Source organism: Panthera uncia, chromosome F2 (genome assembly GCF_023721935.1).
Source record: "Panthera uncia isolate 11264 chromosome F2, Puncia_PCG_1.0, whole genome shotgun sequence".
In the NCBI taxonomy this organism is placed as follows: Eukaryota; Metazoa; Chordata; class Mammalia; order Carnivora; family Felidae; genus Panthera; species Panthera uncia.
In genome coordinates, this window is record NC_064812.1 from 64,972,061 (window position 1) to 64,993,508 (window position 21,448).

At 33.5% G+C, this 21,448-nt stretch overlaps 1 protein-coding gene across 15 annotated transcripts in view; it reads right to left on the reverse strand.

The window, feature by feature from the left end:
• CSPP1 (centrosome and spindle pole associated protein 1) overlaps positions 1–21,448 on the reverse strand; it is a 154,401-nt gene that overhangs the window by 33,284 nt on the left and 99,669 nt on the right. For 12 of the 15 annotated variants that reach the window (XR_007458598.1, XM_049633645.1, XM_049633653.1 and 9 more), the window contains 4 exons: positions 17,586–17,715; positions 15,715–15,862; positions 5,293–5,445; positions 1,037–1,149 (listed from right to left, as the gene is read on the reverse strand). Coding sequence is in view for 14 of the 15 variants with exons in the window: in XM_049633645.1 (XP_049489602.1) it covers positions 1,037–1,149; positions 5,293–5,445; positions 15,715–15,862; positions 17,586–17,715 (544 nt within the window). In the remaining variant the exon portion in view is untranslated. The remainder of the gene's footprint in view (positions 1–1,036; positions 1,150–5,292; positions 5,446–15,714; positions 15,863–17,585; positions 17,716–21,448) is intronic. The other 3 variants (XM_049633654.1, XM_049633649.1, XM_049633650.1) reach the window with 1 other exon arrangement.

Consider the following 21,448-nt stretch of genomic DNA (forward strand, 5'->3'; position numbering starts at 1 on the left):
GTGTGCAGGTGAGGGGAGAAGAAACTGAATCCTTCTCATTCACCTCAGGCTCCACCCCTACTATTCATCTCTATGTCTACAAGAGTAGACACAGAATGGGAGTTCAATAAGTCTGTTTGCTCAATAAACACTGGATGCTCAAGTGTCTTCCTTTGGGCATTTCTATTTTTATTACATATATATATATATATATATATATACACACACACACACACACACACACACACACACACACACATATATAATTTATTGTCAAATTGGTTTCCATACAACCATACAACAACTCCTCCTCAATGCCCATCACCCACTTTCCCCTTTCCCCCATCCCCCCCCATTAACTCTCAGTTTGTTCTCAGTTTTTAAGAGTCTCTTATGGTTTGCCTCCTTCCCTCTCTGTAACATTTTTCCCTCCCCTTTCCCCTCCACCTCCGGTCTTCTGTTAAGTTTCTCAGAACCCACATATGAGTGAAAACATATAGTTTCTGTCTTTCTCTGCCTGACTCATTTCACCTAGCATAGTACTCTCCAGTTCCATCCATGTTGCTACAAATGGCCAGATTTCATTCTTTCTCATTGCCAAGTTAAATGCTATTTGCTTACATACATAAATGAGGCAAATAATTGCAAAATGTGATTCTGTATGATTTTTAATAACTTACTATACCCTGTCAAGAATATCATATCACTTGGAAAAAAACTTGATTGTCTACTAACACATAAGCATCTAGAAAGATTCACTCTATGCCTAATAAATATTTTAAGTCTTTCAGTTTTAGAAATTTCAGCATTCTTTAACAACTGATTTAATAAAGAAAAGATTAAGACAACTAGCATGCCTAACATGTTTCCATATCCCTTTTTCAGATATAAATGAAATAATATTGTTTTAGTACTACCTCTACCTGATATAACTGAGATATTTTAAAAACTGCAGTATTTTAGAATTTAGTCTTTATCCTGTGGATAAAATCTTTGCAAGTTTGGCTTATTACAATTCTAACAAAACTTTGAAACTATGATCAAATAAGTACTTCACCTGAAAACGAAGAAAATTCTTGTATAATTCTTGCTGTTTAATCTGAAGCTCAGTTGGAGGCTCACAAAATATATTTCCCCGAGCAAAAGGAGAGTTCTGTGTTTGTGTATAACCTTGAAAGAGAAATTTTGCAAAGACATACCATTACTCAATGCTTAGAATATTCTGAAGGTTAAAGAATAAAGTTTGCTAATAAATCCATACTTTGAATAAATGTGCTACCTATGGAAGTCCAGAGGTTAAAAAATCAGAAGAGAAAGGCTGAGATTAAATCTGAAGACAGATGAAAGGTCATGAGAGAAAGAAAAATGGTGAAACAAAAATAGTTGAAAAAATCATAATATATCAATACTTGAAAGACACCAAAGAAACAAAGATAATATGGAGAGAAAAAAAGTACATCTTTAAGTCCTTATGTATGTGAATATCCTTTTCTTAAGGATATGCTTAATTATATATTAAAATGTATTGTATACATATATTAAAATTTTTCTAATATTACGTTTAAAAATTAGTAATTCCAAAGTCTTTCCATCTATGGTTCACAAAAGATTAGAAAGCCAGCTCTGTAAACATTTTTTATAAAATAGGAAGATTCTTTTAATCATTGCAATAATTTTTATTTAAAATTTCTATCAAATTAATGGGATATAGGGGCACCTGGGTGGCTCAATCAGTTGAGCATCCAACTCTTGATTTCGGCTCAGGTCATGATCCCAGGGTCGTGGGATCAAGTCTTGTACTGGGCTCTGCACTGAGCATGGAGCCCGCTTAAGATCCTATCTCTCTCTCTCCCTCTGTCCCTTTCCCCCACTCATGTGCTCTCTCCCTCTCTCAAAAAAAAAAGGGGGGGGATATAAACATGAACAATAAAAATATGCTATATGTTCCTATAAATAGTATTATACATCCTGGGGAAGGATAAAGGCAACTTGAAAAATAATTATACCCCAGGAGACTCTCTTTAAATGCAGGAAAAAATAAATTTAGGCCTCACATAACTTTTTATATTATTTTTTTAGTTACTGATTCATTCTTTATACCATCAATATAAATCATGTATTTCTCTCACTCATGCTTTGCATTTTAGCTGCCATTTAGGTCTATTTTGCCTCTGTATTTAATTTTATTAATGTTTCATTGAATAGATCAGCAGAAAGTCAAATCAATACTTAAATATTAAAATGTTATGTATGGTAAAGCGCACCCAGGTGGCTCAGTCAAGTGTCAGCTTAGGCTTGGGTCATGATCTCACGGTTCATGAGTTCGAGACCCACATCAGGCTTTCTGCTATCAGTGCAGAGCCCAGTTCAGATCCTCTGTCTCCCTTTCTCTCTGCCCCGCCCTGCTCATGCTCTCTCTCCGTCTCTTTCAAAAATAAACATTTAAAAATAAAAATAAAATTTTATGGTGAAAAGGAGGATTAGCAAAACAAATTTTTAAAAATAAGGTTTTTCAAGAAAATAAAGTATAAAAATAAAATCATAAGGAAACGTGCTCTATATAAAGAAAATGGAAATGTATCTAGGCATCATAATAAACTAAAAATTAAGTTGAAGCCAAATTAGTATAGACTTCATAAATATGGTTCTTCATTCTAGAACCATAAAGTAAAAGAAAAACAATGAACTTTGGGAAGGGCCTCAAAAACATGAGAGGATAATGAATTTTAAGCACACATTATAACATTCAATTTTCAGATACGTTCAAGTTCCCTAAGACCTTTAAAATATTAAATGCCATATATGTGTGTGCATACACATGTGCCTATATAAACATACACTCACACATATATGCTAGCAAAGCAACAAATTAGGTGACTGGATACTTTCTTGTATTCATAAAGTTTATTTTAGGTTAATTCTTAATTTCAATTCGCAAAAAAGGGGGAATTTTAACATTTTATGATGTTGTGTGATTTCTTAAACTAAAGCATCCTGGCCAAAATGTCAGCACCAAAACCCTGACAGTGTACTGAAAGGCGAAAGACAGTAAATTCTGCTGTCCATATTCAATCATCAAGTTTGTGTGTTTTATTGCGAAGGGGCCATAGAACTGCTGATTTTTCCAGTGTTTCTGCTTGATAAGCAGAGCTAGATGCCCAAACTGTTATTACTACGATAGAAAAAGGTTTGGGTGGAGACAGAATTACCAACAATACCAGGTGTGGAAGAAAAGTGTAGAAAGAATATTTGGCACTGAGATCTCAATACAGACTACTAGAAGAAACACATGAAGAGAAAACTAATGATGTATCAAAAAGAAGTCAAAATATCTTCAATAATGAAAGGTGTTTTTACTGCACACTGAGTTATTACAGACACAGAATGAGAGCCAAATTAATTTCATCAAAATCAAAAATTTCTATTTTAGTGCTCCCAAAATGGAAGACTGAATCCACTAGGTAAAAATCTACTTGTGCATCAAAGTAAGAAAGCACTTTCTAATAATTAGACATCCAACAGTGGAACAGGTTGTACATGGAAACAACATATAGTGTATCTCCTAAAGTGTTCCAAAAGGCCACAGAGATTAGATTAGCACTACCATCAAAGACTTGAAAGATGAAAGGTTAGTGATTCTAATCATAGCTCCTTACGTAATCTGCCTATGTGGCCAGATAATCATATGGGTTAAAAAAAATTTTTTTTAATGTTTATTTATTTTTTGAGAGAGAAAGAGAGAGAGCATGAGCAGGGGAGGGACAGATAAAGAGGAAAACACAGAATCCAAAGCAGGCTCCAGGCTCTGAGCTGTCAGCATAGAGTCCAATGCAGGGCTTGAACTCACTAACCATGAGATCGTGACCTGAGCCAAAGTCAGATGCTCAACTGGCTAAGCCACCCAGGTGCCTCCATATGAGTTAAAATTTTTTTTTAATTTTTGAAGCCTATATGATCAGTCAGGGATATTTCAGAAAGACTTTCTATTGTGAAGTTCTTTTCTAGTCTAAAATCAAAACTTTTGTGGAAGTACAAAAGCAGAATTTGTAGTAAATGGTTACTTTTATAGGCATTAAAGTATAGTGCAACATATAGTGCAAAATATTTTTAAAATTCCCTTGAATTTTAAATACTTAACACATTTTCATATATACTTGATAAAAAAAGATGCTGACGACTTTTCCTGCCAAGTCATAAAGATACTGAATAATTTTCTATTTATAGAACCTTTCATTAAAGAATGTTGTTTAATAGCAAACCAAAGATATTTGCTTAAGGGGTACCTGGGATGGCTCAGTCAGTTAAGCGTCCAACTCTCGATTTCAGCTCAGGTCATGATATCACAGTTCTTGAGTTTGACCTCCATATTGGGATCTGTGCAGATAGCACAGAGCCTGCTTGAGATTCTCTCCTCTCTCTCTGCCCCTACCCCATGTGCACGTGCATACGCACTCTCTCTCAAAATAAATAAATAGTTTAAAAAAACATATTTGCTTAAAAAATGGAGACATGATCAGATATCAAACTTTTAAAACATTAAACCTAATTTCTTTGTACTTTGTGGTTTTACAAGGGAAGGTAAATGACTACAAAATAAGCAAAAAAATTAAACAAAATTAAAATTAAATATAACAAAAACAGGGGCGCCTGGGTGGCGCAGTCGGTTAAGCGTCCGACTTCAGCCAGGTCACGATCTCGCGGTCCGTGAGTTCGAGCCCCGCGTCAGGCTCTGGGCTGATGGCTCGGAGCCTGGAGCCTGTTTCCGATTCTGTGTCTCCCTCTCTCTCTCCCCCTCCCCCGTTCATGCTCTGTCTCTCTCTGTCCCAAAAATAAATAAAAAACGTTGAAAAAAAAATTTTTTTTAATAAATAAATAAATAAATAATAAATATAACAAAAACAGTTACTTTGTACAATGTATCATATCACATCTGATGTACTTTCACTAATCAAATAGTTACAGATATAAGAAGCAAAAGAGACTATTTGTGTATGTGTAGACTATATGATTTTAAGAAATGTCCTCCCACCAGCAAAATAAAAATTTTAGTAGCAGCTCAAGTATATATAAGTTATAAAGCTCAGAAGAAATACATAGTATTACGAAGCAAACTTTTTTTCCCTATTCACTTTTGTCAAACTACTTAATACTTGAGAAAAGGTATTATAAATAACATGAATGTGTTATGCTTCCTGACTCTGAGTACCCAAATTCTCAAAATCACAATATGAACTTTGTCAGACAACAGAAGAGAAATATTACTGAACAGCTTTAAAAATGTAAAACAAACAAAAATAGAATGTAATTAAAAACCTGAGTTTTTATTTGCAGAATCTTCTAAGTTCTCAGCATTTGAGGTGGCTAAATTTTGGTCTAGAGATACAACAGCCCTTTTATCTTCAAATGTTCTTGCATCTGGATTATGGTAGGCATCTATATTTTGTCTGTGCATCCTATTCAAATCAGCTAAGAGGGAAAAATAAATTCAACAAATACATTTCTATAATTAGTATGCTTAATACATTTTCTTAGAGTAGAGAATCAGAGAAAACAGTAGGATAGGTTGGAATAATTCAATGGTATCTTGGTGCCCTGAAAACAGAAACAAAATTATTAAAACTTGTAAGAAGATTTTCAAAAAATAACCTTATGAAAATCAGTCAAGACATTAAGAATATAAAAATCTTTGACAGGCCATAAAAACCATATTCATATGTATGTTACTTCAGAACTTGGAATCTCTGTAAATACAGAACAAACACCAACAATTCAAAACAAGTCATAGTGAAATTTAGCCAACTTCATTAGCATTCCTAATGAAAAAATATAATCATGTAGTGTGGAGTTTTAAAATATATTCATAACTTTTTGACAATCCTCTCTTAAAAGATGGAGCTCAATTACCCTCCCTTTGAACATAAGCCAGAGTTACAAACTCACTTCTTGAGAACAGAACATTGTAGGATGATGGCATATGACTTCCAAGGCTACTTCATAAAAGACATTATGGTTTCCACCTTGCTTAATCTATTACTTCAAAGATAGTCAGCTACTGTATCATAAAGACAATGATGTAGTCCTATGGAAAGGCCTACATGACAAGGAACAGAGGGAGCCATATTGGAAATGAATTCTCCAGTCCCAGTCAAGCCTTCATATGACTACAGACCTGGCTGAAATTTTGGACTGTAACCTCATGCAAGACCCTGAGACAGAACCACCCAGCTAACCCATTCACCAATTACTGACTCACAGAACCACAAGATCATGAGTGTTTGTTATATTAAAACATTACATGTTGGGTAATTTTTGTTACACAACAGTAGATACCACATACACATCACAAAAATCTAACCACACAGGACCAGGTCAAACAACAAATCAATCTTAAAAACAGACCTGAATGACTACAGAACTTTAAAGCTTTAATAAAATAAAAAATATTTCTCTACAAAACAACTGGGATTGTAAGGTAGCAGTGAAAGAGAATTTAAACCTGGACATAAGACGTATTTATCAGAAAGCCTATTATGTTCAAGAATGTATTTTGAACATGAATCACAGTATCAGATACAACACGGCCAATAACAGGAAATGTTACCAGAGAGAACAGAGCTCAGAATCAGGAAGTTCATATCCTACTGCAACATTTGGACAGTCTGGACTTGGAAACTGGATAGGAGCTTCAGAGATGAAGATGTATCAGAAAGGATAATAAACAGAAAAATGTGAGAAACAGCTCCAAGGGGGAAAAACAGGAAAAGTGTTCTGGCAATATTAAAGCAGTCCAGCTCGACTAGATCACAAAACACATTTAATAAAGCAATGAGAGGAAAATGGAGATTACATGCCTATTCCGGAATATTCTAAAACACAAGCTGATGGTTCTCTATTCTGTTCTGTAGATGATAGTAAAGACAGTCCTGGTAGTAATAGAAGCATTACCAGTAATAATGGCAGCTAGGGAGAGAAAATAGATGGAGGTTAAGAGTATATCTAACTCAAGGAACACACAATGTCTGAAGATAGCCCTAGAACAAAGATAATGTTCACAAACCTAGAAGAGTTTAACCTGGTTCATAATACACATCCCAATAAATGTCAGCTGAAGGGAAGACAGCATCAGAGAGAATGCACAGAACTTAAAGGAAGGAACTGTCAATCCAGTTCAAAGAAAGTAAGGACAGACTAAAATCCACTAAATCAGAAATCAGGACATCAGTTACTTTTGAAAATGTCACATCAATAAAGCAGTAGGAGCTAGAATTCATTTTATGGAATATGAAACAGTAAGAAGTTAGTAAGACGTGGCAGCAACAACCACAGACTACTTTTTGAATGTGTTTTATATATTATAAGTGTAAGGTCAAGGCAGAGTTTTTGTTTATTTGTGTTGAAGAATACAAGTAACCTAAGTATATTTAGATGTTAAAGGGAAGAAATGAGTAAAAAAAATGGAAAATGCAAGAAAGAAGGGACTAACTGTAATCAGAGAAACTGACTGCAAAGAAACTGCCAAGTACCAAGAATTGGTAAGGCAAAAATTAGCTGGGTGCTCCCGCCACCATCATCAAATCATGGGATTTATCTGGATATGGAAGGTAAATGAAAATAGAAAGATGATGAGGAAGTTGAAGTAATGAATTAACAGCTGTGATCCCTAAAAAGTCACCAAATTAAACAAAAGAACTTAAATGGGAAATTAATATCTCATCATCCAATTCGCTAAAACAGCATAAGATCAGACTATATAAATGAGAAGTCACTATGAATAACAATGCGTACAGTACTCTTCCATTTTCTGTTACTAGAGTATGGATATCAAGCTCACTCCTTTGAAAATGATACCCAGGGCCTTGTTACCAAACTAATGAGTGCTTAGGGAATGCAATCTCATCCACAAGCCATAAATTAAGAGATAAATGTCATATAAACAAAAATTATAATAAACTCAAAAATCAATAGCATGTTTTTCTTTACTGTTGTGACTATACACAGTACTCTCAATTAGATAAGTCAATGTATTTATAAAAAAAGAAAACTGATGTCAGCAGAGTGCATAATTATTTAAGACTATCAGATTCAGCAATCAAGACAAGTCCATATTGCTATTTATTAGAAAAAACTATCAATCAAATAGTCACTCCTTGTCTATCTTTCTGTGAGGTGAAAAACAAAGGTTTGAAATGAGCTAAAAATTAAAATTATACAAGGCACTTCGGTGAAGAGTATAATTTGCCAACCGCAAAGATGTCCCAAAAAATGGCCTTTATTTCAAATGTACACCATCATAGTATTTAATATAAAATTGCTAGCATTACAGAATAATTCTACAAAGAACAGAACAAAATAAAATATTACAGATTCATGATTGGGAAAATAATTCTACTATCTGAAAAATTTATTAGACCAGGGTTAAATTTTATGATAGCTACTACAGGTAAATAAACAATACATACAGTACTTAAATTTTTTCATTCCTTGTTTTATTTTATGCTTTTTTTTATAAACCTAAACATATACTTTGAAATTAAAATTAATTTTGTTAAGTTAGTCGTTCTTTGGTGGAAAATACCAAAACACTTTAAAGAAAATGGCTGAAAATATTTCTACAGACCCAAGATTATTCAGCAATCATGACTGATACACAAACTCTTCTTTAATAAATCAATTCAGAGGGCTAAAGAAAATTTTCAACCCTGATTCAACTATTAACATATATTTCCAAATTAAAATATACATATTTACTTATAAAGATCACAGTCTCTAAGACAAATAAAAATCTAACTCGTGGTCCATAAAATAAATCTCACAAACCTAAAAATATTGAAATAACAAAAAAGTATATTCTCTAAACAAAAGAGAATATACCCTAAAAGTGACTGAAAGTTACTCAGAAAATACCCAAATATTTGGAAATTTTTTAAATTAATGTCTAAATAATCAATGGATCAAAGAAAAATTACAATTAGAAAAAGGAATTGAATGAAAATGAAAAAACCACGTATCAAAATTTGTGAGATACATTTAAAGCAGTACTCAAAAGGAAATTAATAGCATTTTTAAGTGCATATATTAAAAAAGAAATCAAATCATAATCTAAGCTTCCACATTAAGAAAATAGGACAAAGAAAATTAAGTACAAAGTAAACTAAAGAAAATAGTAAAGATGAGAGCAGGTATCAATGAAACACGAAGGGAAAAACAGAAAAATCAATGAAACCAAAGCTGGTTCTATGAAAAGATCAATAAAATGGATAAACCTCCAGGCAAACTCATTAAGTAAAATAAGAATAAATAAATTACAAATATCAGGAATAAAAGAGGAACTATCACTGTAGATCCTACAGACACAGAATAATAAAATACTGTGAAAAATGTTATGCCAATAAACTAAAAAGATGAAATGGATAAATTCCTTTAATGATTCAAACCACATAAGTTCACACAAGAAGAAATAAATAAACTAAATGTCTTTATTAAATAAGTTGAATTCAGGGCGCCTGGGTGGTTCAATCAGTTAAGTGCCTGATTTCAGCTAAGGGCATAATCTCACAGTTCTTGGGTTTGAGCCCCGCATTTGGCTCTGCACTGATGGTGTGGAGCCTGCTTGGGAATCTCTCTCTGTCTCTGCCCCTCTCCCACTCATGTTTTCTCTCTCAAAAACAAATATATAAACTTTAAAAAACTAAATAATTTATTTTAAAAAATTTTAATTCATAGTTTAAAGATTCCCAACAAGAAAATTCCCAGCCCAGATGGCTTCACTGGTGAATTCTACAAACAGAAGAGGAAACTTTTCCCAATTCATATTTGTGAGGCCAGCATCATCCTGATACCAAAACCAGACAAAATTATAAGAGAAACACACAAATATCCCTTATGTGCCTAAATGCAAAGATCCTTAACTAGCAAATCAAATTGTACAACATGTAAAAAAAAATTAAAATAACATTAAATAGGGTTTATACCAGGAGAAAGAGCGGCTCACCATTTAAAAAAAAAAATCAGTCAATGTAGGGGCATCTGGGTGGCTCAGTCGGTTAAGCATCTGATTACGGCTCTGGTCATGATCTTACAGTTTGCAAGTTCAAGCCCCACAACAGGCTCTGTGCTGACAGTTTGCAGCCTGGAGCCTGCTTCAGATTCTGTGTCTCCCTCTCTCTGCCCCTGACCCACCTGTTCTCTGTCTGTCTCTCTCAAAAATAAAAAATAAAACATTAACAACAAATAAAAAGAAACCAGCAATACATGATTAGAATTTTTTTAAAAAACCAATGTAATTCACCATATATCAACAGAGTAATAAGAAAGATGAAATTATCGTTTCAAAAGATGTAGAAAAGCACCTGATAAACTTCAACATATATTCATGATGAAAACTCTGAGAAAGAAGAGAATGTTCTAAACCTGGTTTAAAAAAAAAATCTACAGAAAACCTACAGCCAAGACTGAGTGCTTTCCAAATGAAATCGAGAACAAGACAAGGATGTTGGTTCTCAAGATTTCTAAATATTGTACTGGAGTTCCTATCTACTGTAAATCAACCAAAATAACTGAAAAGTATTCATACTGGAAAGGAAGAAGTAAAACTATTTGCAGATAACTGTCCATATTAAAAAATCTCAAAGAACGTACAAAATAACCCCTAATAAAACCGATGAGTTAAGCAAGAACATACAAAAATCAACGGTCTTTCTATACACTAGCAATGAACAAATGGATATTGAAATTTTTTAATGTTATCATTTAAAACAGCATTAAAACATATGAAATATTTACGGATACAATTTACAAAATATGTTACAAGATCTGAAAGCTGCAAAATATTGCTAAAAGAAGTTAACTAAGACTAGTAAGTGGATAAATATTCCAAATCCATGTATCAAAAGACAATATAGATGCTGGCCACCCCAAATTAATCTATAAAGTCAAGGTAATCCCAATGAAAATTTTACCACAATTTTTTTTTTATTCAGATTGACAAACAAGAGTAAAATTTATCTGAAAATGGAAGGGAAGTCAAGTTGACAAAACAATCTTGAAAAAGAAAAACAAAGTTGGAAGAGTCACACTTCTCACTTTCAAAACCTACTACACAAAGCTACAGTAATCAAGAGAGCGTAATATGGGCATAAGGATAGATATCTAGATCAACAGAACAGAACTTAAGAGTCCATAAATAACCTTATAGTCAACTGATTTTCAACAAGAGTATTGAGGCAATACAAAATGTTATAAAGCTGTAGCACAGTTCTGTGAATATAGTAAAAACTACTGAATTGTGTACTTCAAAGGGATAAATTCTGTGTCATGGAAAATGAGATCTCAACAAAGCTATTATATATATAAAAACAATTAAGACACAGAAAGACAGAAGAACTACCAGCTTGAAGGAGACTAAAGAGACATGACAACTACATACAATATGGGATCCTGGACTAGAGGCTGGAACAGAATAAGGTAGGGGAAAATCCAAATAAAGTTAATAATTTATTTAATAGCATCGAACCCATTTTAATTTCTAGTTTTGGTCACTATACCAAGATCATGTAAGATGTTAACATCAAGGGAAACTAGGTAAAGGGCACCCACTATATATACCAAGATCATGTAAGATGTTAACATTAAGGGAAACTAGGTAAAGGGCACCCTCTATATCTTCACAACTCTTCTCTAAGTCTTGAGTTATTTCAAAATAAAAAGTTTAAAAAAAAAACACAATGACTTATCCTACCTACTTACTAGAAAGGCCAAAATTTTAAAGAAGAACAATTACATGGGCTGATGAGGATGCAAAGCAACGAGAAACCTAGTGCTTCAAAATAGAACAACCACTTTGGAAAATGGTCTGGTTGTCTCTTATGAAATTAAATATATACTTACTATTCATCCTAGCAATTCCATTTCTGTGCATTTAACCACGAAAAATGAAAATTTATGTTCACATAAAGACTTGCAGGTGAATGTTTATAACAGTTTTATTTATAATAGCCTTAAATTGTAAACAACTCAAATATACATCAACAGGTAAAAGGATAAACAATTGTGGTACTTCCACATAGTGCAATACCATTCAGTAATAAAAAGTAAACTACAGCCACATACAACAACAAGAATAAATCTCAAAAACATGAAGGGAAAAAAAGACACAAAAGTCAATACTATTGTGTCAGAATGCAGATCAGAGGTTGGCAAAGGTATGGGGCTGGATACTGGAAATGTTCTATATCTTGACTGTGGCAGTGGCTACTGGAATCAGTTGTCAAAATTCACTGAATAATAAAGGATAAATTTGGGGGACACTGGGTGGCTCGGTCAGTTAAGCATCCAATTTGATTTTGGCTCACATCATGATCTCACAGTTCATGAGATTGAGCCCTGTATCGGGATCTATACTGACAGCACGGAGTCTGCTTAGGATTCTCTCCTCTCTACCCCTCCCCCGCTCACAAGGGCCCATACGCTCTTACTCTCTCTCAAAAACAAATAAATAAAACTTTTTTTTAAAAGGGTATATTGGGGCACCTGGGTGGCTCAGTAGGTTAAGCATCCGACTTCAGCTCAGGTCATGATCTCATGGTTCCTGAGTTCGAGCCCTGGATCGGGCTCTGTGCTGTCAGCTAAGAGCCTGGAGCTTGCTTCGGATTCTGTGTGTCTCTCTCTTTGCCCCTCCCCCACTCATGCTCTTTCTCTGTCTCTCAAAACTAAATAAATGTTTAAAAAAATTTTTTAAAAAGAGTGTATTTTGTCTTATGCAAATTGTGTCTTAATAATCAACATAAAAACAAACATAAATCTAACTGGCTCAAATACAATACATAAACACAAATACTTAAATATATGTAAAGAAACATTTACTCTCACTACTAATCAGTTAGAAGTAGGAGATACTTTCACTATCTTTCAAACTGGTTAAGTGTTTTTTTTTAATTGGTTTTTTTTTTTTTTTTGGTGTAGTTTTTAAAGAATTTAACATGTGTGGGAATGCAAGCTGGTGCAGCCACTCTGGAAAACAGTATGGAGGTTCCTCAAAAAACTAAAAATAGAACTACCCTACGACCCAGCAATTGCACTACTAGGCATTTATCCAAGGGATACAAGTATGCTGTTTCGAAAGGACACATGCACCCCCATGTTTATAGCAGCACTATCAACAATAGCCAAAGTATGGAGAGAGCCCAAATGTCCATCGATGGATGAATGGATAAAGAAGATGTGGTATATACATACAACGGAGTATTACTCAGCAATCAAAAAGAATGAAATCTTGCCATTTGCAACTACATGGATGCAACTGGAGGGTATTATGCTAAGTGAAATTAGAGAAAGACAAAAATCATATGACTTCACTCATATGAGGACTTTAAGAGACAAAACAGATTAACATAAGGGAAAGGAAACAAAAATAATATAAAAACAAGGAGGGGGACAAAACAGAAGAGACTCATAAATATGGAGAACAAACTGAGGGTTACGGGAGGGGTTATGGGAGGGGGGATAGGATAAATGGGTAAGGGGCACTAAGAAATCTACTCCTGAAATCATTGTTGCACTATACGCTAACTAATTTAGATGTAAATTTAAAAAAATAAAAAATAAAATTAAAAAAAAATTTAACATGTGATACTCATGTAACATCATCATAATCGGGATACAGAACTGTTTCATCACCCCAAAATACTCCAACATGGTATCTCTTTAGAGTTACTCCCTATCCCCAACCATTTTGTCATTTTGAGAATGTACATGTATGTCACCATTAGAAAGGGGTTATTTTCACTTAGCATAATTTCTTTGAAGACTCTTCCAAGTTATTATGTGCATCAATAGTTCATTCTTTTAATTCCTGAGTAGCATCCCACTGTATAAATGTACCACATTTTGTTTATTCATTCATCCACTGAAAGACATTAGAACAGTGTGGTTTTTTTTATAGGAACTTGAAAAAAGAACTTTAATGAATAAAGAACTTAGAAAGGAAACAGATTTTAAGTGTCATACAAATAATAAAAATGAGAGATATTTACTTAAAAAGGGTTGCTATTATTCCACTTGTACAGGTAATAGATTTTAATATTTATTAATAACAATTCCCCTTATAAAGAGATCAAAGATCTTCCCTAGAGAGCTAAGACAAGGACGAACATTAAATTTCTTTCTTTGTAATAAAAGATCAAAGATAAAACAGGAGTAACTAGAAAAGCCAGCAACCAAATTAAAATTAGGAAACAAAGTACAGAGGATACATGGTCTTGGTCATCATCACATGGCAAAACACAGATCTTTACTACATATTTCAAATATAATAGAAACCACCCAAACAGCATCAGAATGTGACATAACTGGGGCATCTGGGTGGCTGGGTCAGTTAAGTGTCGGACTCAATTTCAGCTCAGTCATGATCTCACTGTTATGGGTTCAAGCCCTGCATCGGGCTCTGCACTTACCACGCAGAGCCTGCTTGGGATTCTCTCTCTCCCTCTCTCTGCCCCAGCCCTGCTCATGCATGCACTTGCGCTCTCTCTCTCTCTCTCTCTCTCAAAAATAAAAAAAAGAAGAAGAATGTGACGTAACTGAGAAGTAAACTTTTATTTATTAAACCTTAAACCTCAAGCCTCTGAGAAATAGGGGTTGTTTCTTATACCACTTTTTGTTAAATGCCTGGACTAATATCTGTACTTTAAAAGGAAATGTTATAGCACTATCCTTAAATGAAAAACCAGTGTTTTTCCAATATATATTCAAATAAACATTTAACTTTTAAAATAAGAAATGTTTATCTATATATCACCTAAAATTATCTCATCTATAAAAAAGAGTTAAGAGTTCCAGTCTTCAAAACTATGAGAAAAGAGTTATCTTAGTAATTTAAGTGGACCTCAAATACTTTTTTTAAAAGCCATCTTTAACAAAGAAGCAAATCATAATATTTAAGAACTCTTAATAACTCATATCCAAAAAGTATTCTGACTACATCCCTCAACTATCACTAAAATTGATGTATAGTGCCTAAAGAACAACATGAAATCTATATTTTTACCATTTAATGGGTTTCTATTATTCATTTCTAATTTCTAATGAAACAATTTTCAAAAAATCCATCTTTGTCTACTTTTATTCATATCTAAAAGTTAATAGAGACCATCCTAATATATATAACAAGTTGTATAAGGCCTCTTTTGCTAAGTGCCTTGTGTGGTTTCTAGATCAAATATTTTTGAGGGTACATAATTGAAAGACACATCGACATGATTTTACAACCTGCCAGAAAGTTTCTGAGATCAGGTCTTTATTTACCAACAGAGTCCTTGCACTATGCAGGTATATGGCTATATATGAAACACCACATCCCACAACTATTTCAGATCACCTATTTTAAATATGTTTTACTAGTTTAAAAAATTTTTAATAAGGGGTTTTTCTTACTAGGATTTTTTTTAAATCTAATTACTAGGTTGGGTTAAAACTTACCAATTAACATGAGCTTTTCTCTGCAACTGAGTTAGCACTAGAGGATGAAAAATGTGTAACAAAGTTAAATAGTACTCTAAAGAAAAAAGACCCTCCAAACTGCTATTACATTTATTGCAAAATACTTCTTTTGTATTAAGCAACAAAAAAAAGAGACCTTGCCTTTGAGGCTTTGATTCCCATTTCTACTCCCCAATATTTTAAAAATTTAAAAACAGTTCAGTTTCTTTTAGAAACAACAGATCAATGAAAGCAACATACTTATCAGATTGCCTTTTGCATCTCTCAGAGGAGCACCACCTCCACCTTTCCCCCAGGGGTTGTAACTTCTCATTTCAGCTTCTAATTTAGCTTCATATTCTTCTTTTTCTTCACGTTCTCTCTTTCTTCTTTCTTCTCTTTCCCGAATCTTGATAATATGAAGGGATATTTATAAGTGCTGACAAGCACTCTGATATAAAAAGTTTAGTTTTAATATCAGTTTTTATTTTTCTTATTAGAGAAAAAACCTTGGGAAAAAAAATTTTACAGTCTATTTCACTATAAAATTTAAAATCATAAATCAATGGAATACTCAATTTAAAAACACTTCCTTGGCTAGAATGAATAGCGGCTGGTCCCTCATATCATGCCATGCGTACTTTCCAGCCACTGATGCCAGTTGAGACTGAACCAATTCCTCCTTCCCACCCCCAACTTCTACCTGAGCCACTCCCTCCCTAACATCACCAGTTGCTTGAGGACCAACAGGATCTCCCTACTTTCCTTTTCCATTTATCTTTTCATGGGACCTGGCCAGCCACAAACTAGTCCCCACACCTCACCAGACTTTTCTACCCTGGGCAAACTCCATTCTCAGAATTCAAAGAGGTTGGAGAATTCTGGGCTACTTTAAGTACAACTTTATGAAAGCAAACAAAATAGGCTTCTCATCATCAAGTATAAGCATAGGATTGGGTCTCTAGAGACATTTCGATAGGCAATGAACAAGTATCTACATTTTGGGAAGTTAGTTTTAAAAACATAACCACATACATAGAAAATTTAAGCACCCATTCCAGCAAAGCCATGGAAGTCATCACATGCATGAAATAAAATTCTAGAATTAGGAAATCTAGTTTTGTCAGTGGTGTTCAGTCTTCTATTTGTAGAAACCTACCATCCAAAAATTAAAGTAATTCTCTAAGAAAAATCCATTTTCAAGGAGGTTGCCCATATAAAAACTGAAAAAAAGGAGCTTTAGAAGAAATCCAAGTAGAACTTTATAGAAAAGTACCTAAGGTGGGCATATACCTACCAAGAATTCCAGGATCCTCTCTGAGATATATGGATATTCCCCAAAAAAACCCCAAACATTTGATACAATTACTTTTAAGTAAGCTCTCTTCAAATATAACAAACTACAACAGAACCCATTATCCTTCTCCCTAAAAGTGTTCTACTCTTTTTCTCTTAATTCATATTCATAGCTTCATTATTCATGTAGATTACAACATACAGAATCATCTTCAAGCCATTTCTTCTTTCTCATTCCCTATATCTAAGTACTATCAATAAATCCCAGAGTTGTCTTCTGGATATTCTATCTTCCCTGTCTGGTTCAGAGCCTCATTACCTCCTATCTGGACTGCCTCAATAGTTTTAAGGTTTCTCCACCACATCTCTTTCTCAATCATACACATCACAACTAGCTATCCTCCTAAAACTTTTAAACTATTCCTTTTACTCTCTGGCTTAAAATTTCCTCCTTTAGGCTATCCATAATAGGATGAAATTGAAAACTTATTAGCTAAACTTCACAATCCAGCACAATCTGACATTTCAGATCCTTCTCCCACATCAATTCTATTTCCTGAGTATGCCAAGAATTTAAAATCTATTCACTGTATAACATACAGCTCAAATATCAACAACACATGAAGTCTTCTTAATCACCAGGTAATTATTCTTATCCTATGTTTCCAAAAGCATTCTAATCTATCTGCATCAAAAATTTATCATATTGAATTATAAAGGACTGGTATTGTTTTCTCCTGTGCCACAAAGAGTTCTAAGGGACCACTGTGCTAACATATAAGATGTTCAACATTAAATGTATCAATGAACAAATGCATGAATGAATAAATGAATACCTGTTGCTGCAAAGCTTCTTGGTAAGACTGAAGTGACTGTTTTGAAGGCTTTGGTTTATCTTCAAAAATTAATCCTGAATTTATTCCTCGATCACTTGTGATTTTCAGTTCGTTCTGTCCAATCATATTCCTACATCAAGTACACAACAATTTGTATCCATTTATGACAAAGCAAGAATACAACACTCCTTTGAAACAGCATAGCATTTAAGTAGATTTAAAAATAGGGGAAGATATTTCTCTGTAGGTCAAAGAGAAATCCTTAAGTAAATGTTCCCTTACTAAGCTCTCTCCACTCTCTCTGTTTTCACAATTAATGAAACTTTTACATTTATTAGATCTATTTCTTGACCTATGTGGCAGTTACATGGGGGTAAAATCCGTGTGATAAGTCATCAAGTGGTATATGTATGACTTAGGCACTTTTCTGAATGCAGGGAAATAATACAGAATTCTCTGAATATCATAAGAATGTACTTAATAAATGTATACCAACTTCTTAGCCATCTCAAAAATAAAACAATAAAATCACAGTAAAAAGTCTGTCTCAAATAAAATTTATATTTTTGAAAAATTTGCAATGAATCAAAAAAGGAAAAACTTAAAACATATTATGGTTACAGAAATCTCAAGCAATAAAGTGCCATTTGTCTTAAACATAGGAATGTAGCCACTTTGAAGAAAATAATACATTTTAAAAATCTGAATTACAAAAGATAAACTCAAATATTAGTTTTATTATAAAATTATAACTATGAAAAAGAGACTACGAAAGGCTTATCTCCAAAAACAGTATCATGTCTTTAAATAAGAGTTCCTTTTGTGTATCTAATTTATCCAATTTATTTATAATCTTTTATGAAGATAAACAGGTATGTTTATGTATACTGTCACACTGCATCCTGAGAGGATAAAAGGACAGATGAGAAGATCCAGAGCAAATGATTCCTAACAGAACTTCTACTTTGTGGGGGCTCTGTATGTGCAAATGAAGAAGGCTGAAGGGGCTTATTTGAGTAAAACCAATCTCTCAAAACAAAATAGCTACAAATTACATAGCGAATTGATTCACTCATTATCTATTTCACTCCTTTTTCTTCCTGTCTTTTACCATTCACTCAAGGACCCAAATTCTTGGCCTTTATCAATTTCCCCATGGCCCAAAGATGAGAGGGTTTAGAGATACACAGTCAGATTGGGATGGGAGCAAGGAGAGAAGTGGTAAGGGGGTGGTAGTCAAAAAATAACACTATTTTTGAGGTATGGTGTAGCATACATTAGGATTTCCTAACTTTCTATGGCTGAATAATATTTCACTTATATGGATACAACACATTTTGTTTACCCATTTATCAGCTGATGGACATTTGAATTGTTTATACTTAAAGTATTATGAACAATACTGTTATGAACATTCACATATGAGTCTTGGTGTGTATATATATTTTCATTCCTCTTAAGTATATACCAAGTGTTGTATGGTAAGCATATGTTTAGCTTTTTAAGGTAACTGCCATTTCCTCCAACTGCTTTTTATATATACTGATTTTGTACTCAGCAATGCTGCTAAAACTATTAATTCTAACATTTTATGTGTATGTTCTTTTGCAAATAACATTTTGTTTGCTCTCTTCCTTCCTAATACTCATACCTATCTTTCTTCCTTTTTTATTTTTGATCTTGCTGCAATTATTGGGCCCTAAAAAATGTGGTCATAAGAACACTCGTCATATTGCCAATTTCAAAAAGAATGTTTTACATGTATCACCATTAAGTAAAGTATATGATATAGGTCTTTCATGTTTACACGTTCTCAGGTTAAGTAGGCTCTTCTCTAACATATTCTGTTAAGTTTTCAATCGCTAGTGGATATTGATGTTTATTACTTCTTTCTCTGTAACTACTGAGATGGTCATATAGCTTTCTTCTTTATTATACCAATATAGTACATTATAATACTGATTTTACAATATTGACATCTAACACCAATTAGCATTTAGTATATGTCAGACACTTTTTTAGACACTTTACATATTTTAATTCATTCAATCCTCAGAATAAACCTATGAGTTGATACCATTATTATCCCACTTAATAAACAGGGAATAGAAGTTAAGCAACATGCCTCCAGCTGAATAGAAAAACCAGGATTCATACCAAGACACTCTGCCTCCACAGTCCACACTCTTAGTTGATGTGTACTACTACATTTATTCATCCTATTTTCCAGAAAATTCCAATTTAGAATTCAATATCCCTTTTTACATTATGAGGTTCAGTTTTAGGATGGCTGTATCTATCTTTATGATTGAAATTAGCTGGAAATTTCCAATTGTCATTATGACCTTGTTGGGTTTCATATCAAGATTATGACATTCTCATAATCACAGCTGTGGAGTACTCCCTCCTCTTCTGTACTCTGTATTATTTTGTGTAAGTTTGAGGGAAGATTTGAAACTTATGACCTAATTTCTTTTTTTTTTTAATTTTTTTTTTTGATGTTTATTTTTGAGAGAGACAGACAGAGACAGAGCATGAGCAGGGGAGGAGCAGAGAGAGGGAGACATAGAATCTGAAGCAGGCTCCAGGCTCTGAGCTGTTAGCACAGAGCCCAACGCGGGGTGCGAACCCACGAACCGCGAGATCATGACCCGAGTCGAAGATGGACGCTTAACTGACTGAGCCACCCAGGCACCCCTTATGACCTAATTTCTAAAAAAGTTTTTATATTATTCAAGTTTTCTATTTCTTTTTGAGTCTATTTTATTAAGTTAAATTTTAAGAGGAATCTTTCTTCTTCACTTAAATTTCCATATTCATTGGCATAAAACTACGCATAATATACCCTTACTATCATTTTAACTCCAACTACAGTGACAATTTTTCATTCCCAGTATTTATTTATGCCTCCTCATTTTTTTCTTGATCAACTTCAGTAAAACCTTGTCTTTTATTAATCTTTTTATTCTTCTATAACCCTACTGCTTATTTTCTGCCTTATCAAGCTATCACTTATATAAAGAAATAATATAGTCTCACACTAGGATTCTGTTTGTCTACTTTAATCTGAAGTTCTTTAAAATTTTGCTTTATATATTTTGAGACCTTATTTTTAGGTGCATAAAATTTTGTGTTGCCTTTATGCTGCTAAAATGAACCTTTATTCTTTATAAAAGAATTATTTTGATCTTGAAGCTTTATGACTAAAAAATCCATTTTATCTGATGTTAATATAGTAAACAAAATTTATTTCATATTCTCCTAGTGTATTTGTACCCTTTTACTTTCATATCATATTTAAATATATGTAATACGGGTAACCCCTGGATTTTGCTTTCGCATCTAGTATAACAAGCTTTCTCATTGAAACAGATATAGATACTTAAAAATTTACTAATATCAAATTAAAATTTTCCACTTAATTTGGACTTATAATCAGGTTAAACAGGCTTGCTCCTTAAACCTTTCTATATCTCATTTTGTTCTTTTTGCCTTTTTAATTTTTTCCCTTTAGTACATTAGTAAGTTGTGCCTTTTATCTCAATACTTTTTAATTTTTTTTTTAATGTTTATTTATTCTTGAAAGAGAGACAGCACGCGAGCGGGGGAGGAGCAGAGAGAGACAGAATCGGAAGCAGGCTCCAGGTTCTAAGCGGTCAGCACAGAGCCCAATGCAGGGCTTGAACCCATGAGCAGTGAGATCATGACCTGAGCTGAAGTTGGATGTGTAACTGACTGAGCCACCCACGCATCCCTTATCACAATACTTTTCATGCTTACCCTAAAAATATAACATCCATACTTACCAAAGACTAAAGCTAATCAAAATATTTACTATCCTCCCAAATGATACAAAGATTTTA